This window comes from Limanda limanda, chromosome 10 (assembly GCF_963576545.1).
Source record: "Limanda limanda chromosome 10, fLimLim1.1, whole genome shotgun sequence".
NCBI classification, from domain to species: Eukaryota; Metazoa; Chordata; class Actinopteri; order Pleuronectiformes; family Pleuronectidae; genus Limanda; species Limanda limanda.
Window position 1 is genome coordinate 13,161,446 of NC_083645.1, and position 8,198 is coordinate 13,169,643.

General features: G+C 40.1%; 1 protein-coding gene across 2 annotated transcripts; it reads left to right on the forward strand.

The window, feature by feature from the left end:
- The first annotated feature begins 732 nt into the window (after positions 1 to 732).
- Positions 733 to 3,524, forward strand: LOC133011919 (hepatitis A virus cellular receptor 1 homolog). 2 transcript variants are annotated; one of them, XM_061079856.1, is made up of 6 exons: positions 733 to 849; positions 1,011 to 1,352; positions 1,455 to 1,517; positions 1,638 to 1,717; positions 2,166 to 2,259; positions 2,421 to 3,524. In XM_061079856.1, the coding sequence occupies exons 1-6, from the start codon at positions 807 to 809 to the stop codon at positions 2,507 to 2,509; spliced, it is 711 nt and encodes a 236-aa protein (XP_060935839.1). In that variant the 5' UTR covers positions 733 to 806; the 3' UTR covers positions 2,510 to 3,524. The 2 variants fall into 2 exon arrangements, with proteins under 2 accessions (XP_060935839.1, XP_060935840.1); XM_061079857.1 differs by having other exon boundaries at positions 1,455 to 1,505.
- The last annotated feature ends 4,674 nt before the right edge of the window (positions 3,525 to 8,198 follow it).

Below are 8,198 nucleotides of genomic sequence, written 5' to 3' on the forward strand. Positions count from 1 at the left end.
GGCCCACTTATTTTTAACGCCGGGAAAATTGCGTAGTGTGGAGAGAGGGTGTAAGACGGACCAGGTTTGGTAAGACGATGTCAGAGCGTCTTGTTTTGGGAAATTTGAGGGAAAAATAAGTGTTGATAGGAGATAAAACTGCTGCACTTATGGCTGCAATACAGGAGCTATAAGAACAGCATGTGGAGGACTTTGAAAATGTGTCCTCTGCACAGTCAGTGGTGAGGGAGCAATGTTTTCAGAACAGCTCATCAACAGTTTTATTACTGCTACTTCACTAAGTGCTACTACTGCTGAGGACATGATGAAAACAGAGACTTTGATCCAGAAATGCCCCTGAAACAATTCACACACTCAGAGCGACATAAGTGATTTTGCTCTTTTTCAGGACAAGACATATAAATCTATAGAAATAGTCATTTTGAGTGCTGGTTGTTTCACTGGAGAAGGATATTTGCCCTTTAAGTGTGTGACATCTTCCTCTAGACTCTACTGACTGAAGTGGGTTTTCATGCTACACAGTAGATTATCTTCATTTATCTTCTTTACCGTAACTGCTGATGCTGAAATTGACGATGACTAAACTCAGTTGTGTTTATAAAAGCACATCATTGTCACAGTGAATTCATCACACGTTAACAGGACTCAAGACAAAGTACACCAGACTCACAATGATTTCCTTCCTCATTTCCAAAAAAGTGCAGTTGAAACTTCAGTACCGTCCTCGAGGAGAGTGTGTGGGGGCAGAAATACATTTGTCTTCACTTCAGGACGCTGTTATACAAGAGTGTGCACACACACACACGATGCGTGGTCTTTGTGCTTTTATTCTCTCCATCCTGACCCAAGGTAAATCAATATTTTTTTGCTTTTTTGTTTTCTGGTATTTGCAGTGTGCCTGTGGGTGGAGGGTGCGGGTGCTGGCGTGTGTGTGTGGGCTTCACATCTCACAATTGCCTTTCCAATCTTCATCAAATCCTCCAGTTTTGACCGTCTGCTGTTCTCCACAGTGTCCTCAGAAACCTCGAGTGGTGTCATTGGCCTCATCGGGCACAATGTCACCCTGCCCTGTAGGTATGACACCCAGACTTACGGCGTGCTGAGTTTCTGTTGGGGACGAGAGCAGGTGCCCAGGTCCAAATGCTCCAAAACTGTCCTCTCGTCCCAGGACGGGGCTGTGGAGTTCAGACAGTCATCCAGGTACCAGCTGCTGGGCAGGGAGACGGAGGGAGACATTTCCCTGACCATCCTGGACGCTCAGTGGAGCGACGGTGGTGTGTATGGCTGCAGGGTCGAGATCCCCGGGTGGTTCAATGACCATAAAGTCGACACAAACCTGATCATGGAGGAAGGTAATTCACCTGCACACTGTTAAAAGAGAGTTCATGAAGTATGATTGGTTTTCAGATGAGCTTGTTATAAGTATTGTGTGTTTTTTTGTTTTGCTCATCCAGCACCGACAGAACAACCTGTTACCATGGACTGGACTGCTGCTGGAATAGATGGTAAACAATCAGGTGTGAATAAATACAAATGTTAAAAATGTTAAATATATACAATCTAAAGGTCTTTACGTTGATAAGTGTAGGCATATACTTTACAGACATGTAGTGGCTAATGGTTTCACTTCCTGACAGAAATATGGACTACATCTGCATCTATGAATGAGGAAGTTGGTGACCCAGTGATGGACAAATTTGGAGGTGTAAAAACTGCGGTACTGTTTTATTTCATTTTAAACAACATGAAGAAACTGATTTCACAGCAGGATAATTATGCACAGGGGACAGAGGATATGATTTATTTATAACCGGTGTTTCAACATATCTGGTCTGCTTCAGGAACATTTTGTCTCAAGAATCGTGTTGCAAATATTTATATGATAATTAGAAACATGTTATTGGAATTGGATGTTCTTAGCTTTCTCATTTGATTTAGATTTTTATTAAAAACTGTGAGAATTCAACCTCAACTTGTGTGTGTGTGTATGTGTGTGTGTGAGTGTGTGTGAGGGGGATTTAAGGGTGGGAATGGGAGAACAAAGCCATATTAAAGTTTTCAACACACAGTATGTTTTCATTGTACTGTATAGTAATCGTACATATACATATAGACCGTGTGACAATTCTACTTGACACAGTCCCTCGTGATCATTTTCATTGCAGGGAGATTTCATGGCCTCCCTGGAAGTTGGGAACATTGCCAGGACGGGAGCTATTTTCTTCTCCACCATAATCATAATCCTCTTCTTTATTTTCCGTAAGTGTGGAAAGGATTGCAGTTTGTGACTCACACGCCGTTCTGATTAATTTAACACATTGGCAGTGGGCGACAGTTTGAGCAGGAGAAGTCACAGAGAGTGTGTCTTCCTTCTTCAGACCGAGGCGATCACATAACGTTTGTGTTTCTCCTCACTAAAGGGAGAAGGTTGCAGCCGGAGGGGAGACCTCAGCATCTCTACAACTTAGCTGTGGAAAACACGTACGAAAGTGTCCCAATGCATGGGTGAGGGTCAGCGCTACATGAAGAAAGGACTGTCTATACAAGGAACTTCAGGCTGAAGGAGTGCCTGCTTGTCATGCGCTGACACTTTCCATCCCCTCTGGCTCAGAGAGGAACCCTTTGACTCCAAGAGAATGAGGATCTCTTATTTCCCTCCAGTGAAGCAGCCAATGTTCTCAGATTCAAGTAAAAAGTTTGATTATGCATCAGAAGATACAAAAATATCCTTCAGGTTACTGTGGCTGAGGGGTAGAGCGGTCGTCCTCCAACCTAAAGGTCGGCACTTCAATCCCCAGTCTTCCCAATCTGCATGTCCAAGTGTCCTTGGGCAAGATGCTGAACCCCGAATTGTCCCTCATAGAACAACAAAGTGCTGCTATTAGATGGACTGTATAAATGTGTGTGTGAATTGGTGAATGTAAAACTGTAAAGAGCTTTGAGTGGTCATCAAGACTAGAAAAGTGCTAGATAAATATAAAACCATTAACCATTTAATAATTTCTTCACTCGTTCTGTGTTTTATGGAAAATTTGATCTCAAGGCCAAGAAAAGCTTGTGGATCGTAAATGTTTGTGGAGACGCCGCCACCTGCTGGACACAAATTATTAGAGGAGGGAACTCTATATTGAAAACTCATGAATGTGACCTTAGTTTGGTGGTTAAAGGTTCAATAGAGAAGGAGGGAAGTCAGAGTGAAGGAGAAATGCATAAAACGTCCCACTTATTTATGTTTAATGTAAAATAGGCTACTAAAGGTGTACTGACAAAATATGTTCAATAAAGATTATGTTAAGAAAGACATTTTGGAGATATGTCATAGTAGAACTGTCAGCACATCTGATCAGATGTATGATGACATGGCTTCAGTTTAACCACTAAATCAAGAAATCAAGAAATCATCAAACATATTATAATGTCATGACTGATTAGAGAAACTTGTCCACTGTAACTTGTCAGAAACTATAACATGTAGTTGTTGCTTTATACGCTGCCTTCTGTAACACCACTTCTTATCTGTTAAAATAAACAGACAAATAAACCTTACCGACTCCTTTCTATATAAATCACATTGGACTTGGTGGCCTGACTATATGTAATGGTAGTGATAAATAATAACTGTATATTTATTTATTTTGCTGCAGCAGTACTAACTGCAGGTTTTGAGGAACAATAAAAGATGAAGTTCTGTGCTGGTTCACAAAATATCCAGCAAGCCCACAGCAGTCCAAGAAATAGTCTGTGGCCCTCCAGTAAACGAGACTTGTATTATTCTATTTCCATCTGTGGGAAATATCCTGAATATTATGAAAAGATTTTTGGTAAAACTCTTAGGTATTTGCCTTCATATCTTGATCACTTATACAGGAATAGAGAACCAAGAAAAAGTAATTCCAGCTGTGACATTTACGTCGTATTTTGAGTAAATGGGAAATATATGACTTTATTAGTACAGCACCTTTTATACAAATAATTTAACACAAACTTTTTACAAAATAAAAGCAGATAAAACAATAAAAACAACCCACCCAACCACATCCATACACAGAGCAAGACAATATTAATGGAAGCCGGAGAAAATGTTGTAAAACTCATAGGGTTGAAAAGAGGAATCACAAAGGGCAGGTTAAAAGAGATCAAATGATGAAGATGAAAACATTTAATGATACAAGAGATGTGAACATTTAAAAAAAAAAAATTCAAAAATATTAAAAGAGGAATAACTAAAACTAGACATAAAAGGTAAGGTAATGAAATTAATTCCAAGAAAGTAAATAAGTGATGATTGACTAATTAAACAAACAGAAGGAAAGGATATATCTGCAAAACAAGATTGCAAGATCTGCAAGATTCTTTGCCATGCCACGGTCACACCGCTTGATGAAATCATATCATATCATAGGTAGTTCATATCTCCATCTCGATATGAGATGACATTCAAAAAACAAGACATTTCCTGTTGCCACCAGGGAGCAGTGATTTTAAGTCATGATTTCTATGTATATGTCATCAGGCCCGGACTCTTGTCTTACATGTCTAGTTTGGACTCGATTGGACCAAATATGTCTGAGGTACAGAACCTCGTGTTTTGATGTTGTGTAATCAAACTTTGACGCAATGCCACAGTCACACCGTGTGACGAAAAATTGAAATTCAATGTAGTTTATATTTTGTTGTGATGACACTTTTAAAGTCTGCATTTTAAGCAGAAGTCTTCAGGCAGAGCATCTAGAGTCAGAGGAAGGATCCTGAAAAGACTCATTAAATTGATATATTATCTGCTGATCTCCATGAAAGCCGTTGCTACCTCTACCCAGGAGCTCATGTTCTCACCCATGTCCATTGTTGTGTTCGTTGGTTTATCAGCAGGATTACACAAAAACTACTGAACCAATATCCACAAAACTTGGCAGAAGGATGGGACCAAGAACCCAATGAGTTTGGTGCAGAAACGGACAAAGGGGCAGATAGTTTTTCATTTCGTTTAAAATTAGCATTTTGGACTTTTCCACCAGTTTCCCAGTGAATGATTCCCATTTAGAGAACTGATACATTAGTGTTTGCAGATTGATTGAACTGGACTGTCAGGGCTCGGCGGAGGTACTCAGAGGTAAATTCTACATATTGTGTCATTCTAGTGTTTATGAATTAAGTCAACACACAAATGTCAGATTATTTGCTCTAGTTTTAACAACTGATTGCATCTTTACCGTCAGGCAACACTGTTTCCTGTCATCAAAAAGTCGAAGACATCTTCCACAACATGAAATGATCATAATGATATTTTACACTGAACGCATATTTGAGGAAATACATTTTCTTTTTTACTGTATTAAATTCCCATCATTGCTATCACTATTATTTCAGATATCATATAATTAAAAATGTTCTGTAACTATAAGTACGACAGTTCTGTCTCGTGCAGAGACGTGCGTTGAATTCTATCACGGTGGCTTGAAAGCAACAGAAACATATTAAGTTGAGTTGGGGTGTGATGTTCCTGTGAAGAAGGAAACTGATTCAGCAAACAGAAGTGCACAAACACCTTCCTCTCATATTGATAAGAGATGTGTTCCACTGATTCTCTACCTGTCTTGAAGTGTGTTTGAGTGGCGCTGCTGGATGGGACCATGGGGCACTCTTTGCTCGGTGTGCTGTCGTTATTCTGTGAGTACATGAGTATCTTTTATTCTATGAATGCAAAGTGTTTATTAGATGTTTGTCCAACCACAGCAACAGCTGCTGAAATTGAAATGTCTTTATCTATTTGCAGAGGTACCCAGCCGCATGTATTCTGTTACATGCACTTAAATAGTTTTTTTTGACTAACTTGTGATTATTTGAGAACCCTTGAAAGTGGAAATTATATTTTCTTTTAATTTATTATTTGATGCCTGACACATGAAAAAAGACCAGTGTTATACCTTTGATTTATTTGCGAAAAGACGATTTGATATAAGACAAGTTGATTTAGGAACAAATTTAACATTCCGATGTTCTAATTGGAATTATAGACTTTGAAGTTACAGGCAGAATATTTACTGTAATATAGTTACAGAATATTATCCCGATTATTATCAGAGAAACAATCATCTGATCCACATGAATTCAAATAAATGGATCAAACACAGTAGATAACTGATATTTGTACTTCTTTTATTCATTGATTTATTGATTCTCAAGCCATTTCATACTTTTGTACAATTTCTTTGATGGGTAGTTTTAATACTACTGCTCATACTGGCTTTTACAATTTAACAGTACTCTCTAATATACTTATTACTAGAGTCTGTCCTGTGTTTGAATATTTACCAGGTTTAATAATGTCTGATGAGATACCAATGTTTCTTTCAGTGCTGAATACACTCCTCTCATGTGGACACACTGAATGTGAGTCAACTCTTTTCTTTATTGCTCTCTATCTTTATCAATATGTATATTTCATCCTATTTTTCATTGTGCATGTTGTTACTAAGATTTTTGAGTATATGAATTAACTGCAAACTAATACAACAAAACTCAGGTAGATATTTCCTCTAACTATGTTCTGTTTGTGTGGGGGGCAGATGCTGAGCTAACCTTTGAACCCAACTCAACCACTCTATATTCTGGGGAGCACGTTAACTTCACTTGTCACATGAGAGAAGCAAATGTCAGTGAGTGGTATTATGAATTCAAGTTGAACGACCAACCACTCGTCAAAATCACTTCCACTAACGTCCTCAGGATTCCAGAGCTAACGGCAGACATGAACGGGGATTATCAGTGCATTGCTCACCATAACAGAGTATTCCTCAACAAAGTGGAGTGACGCCTTCCAGCTGAGAGTAACACGTAAGTCCAATCATCTTTCAATACCTTCACCGAGGACGTTACGTCTTCACCTCTTTCTATTTGTTTTTCTTGGCAGGATTATGTAAAAACTAGTAAACCAATTTCCGCCCAATCCCCAGATAGCATCTGGGTGTGGACCTAAACTGATCCACATGATAAACAGCAAATGTGGCCCAAATACCTTAAAATAAACCTGGGTCTTTTTTGGCACACATCAGGTGCTGCAGGCAAAGTGTGATCTGGATGTGGACCTCAAGTGGTCCATGAATGGTGAACATGGCTCAAACAGCACATACCAAATCGGGGCCACCTTTGGCCCTTTTGGTTGACAAACGGTATTGCTACGGCTCATCTGTGGCCCGGCTCTGGCAAACAGCAGTGGACTGCCCAAGTGCCATCATTCCATGATGAGTTGGGGCTGGATGCCAATGTGACAGTGTGGGCCACATCTGGGCAAAAAGCATTTAGCTATGTGGGGATCAATGAACATATTACATGTTGAGATTCATTATTAGACCTTCACACGCTTTAATCTTTTTTCCCCATTTAATTTGTCTTTCATTTTCTTTCACGCACTTTGAAAGCCAATAAACCCAGGCCCAGGCTGACTGCCGATAACATAACCATAACAGGAAAGGGAAGCGTAGCACTGATTTGCTCTGTGGATAACCCGGCTGAGTGGAGATACGACTGGTTCAGAAGAACCTCAGCCTCTGCAGCTCAGACCCTAAGATATAATGAAACAGATGATGAAATCAGCATCTCAGAGGAAGGCATCTACAACTGCAGAGGAAGGAGAGGAGACACATCTTTCCTCACAGAGGACAGCAACCTAGTCACCATAGAGAACAGAGGTAAGAGTCAGTTTAGAAATCCAAATGAGATCAGAGGTACAAGAACTTTCTTTCAACCTGCGATAATTTGACCTGTAGTGAAGCCAGCCACCAGGGGGCGAACTCACTGTTGTGGAGCTGTGATGTCGTCGATCTTTATATATGCTCTATGCTCAGCACCTTTAGACCAGATGGATGTGGGCCACTTCAGGCAGTGATGCGGCTCCTCTAGCTTTCCTGTGGACAGAATGGATCCGAGCCTAAACTCGTCCACTTGTTAAAGAGCTAATGTGGCCCAACTATCCCAAAACAAACCTGGGTCTTTTATGTTAAACTTGCGCTGCTCTAGGCAAAGTGTGATCTGGATGTGAACCTTAAGTGGTCCATGTGGTGAATATGGCCCAAATAGATCAAAGCGAATCTGGGCCACGTTTGGCACTGTTAGGATGACCACGCTCACGGCTGGACCGTACCGCAAAAGAAGAACCAAGGCAGGATCGTTGTGTGTCAAGACGAGTTTATTGTGTCTCT

What these genes read in the sequence shown, in the direction of transcription:
- LOC133011919 (XM_061079856.1), top strand. Translation starts at nt 807, where the DNA reads ATGCGTGGTCTTTGTGCTTTTATTCTCTCCATCCTGACCCAAG. An exon ending in AAACCTGATCATGGAGGAAG is followed by an intron (nt 1,353 to 1,454) that starts GTAATTCACCTG and finishes TTGCTCATCCAG; the next exon opens with CACCGACAGAACAACCTGTT. An exon ending in AATCCTCTTCTTTATTTTCC is followed by an intron (nt 2,260 to 2,420) that starts GTAAGTGTGGAA and finishes TCCTCACTAAAG; the next exon opens with GGAGAAGGTTGCAGCCGGAG.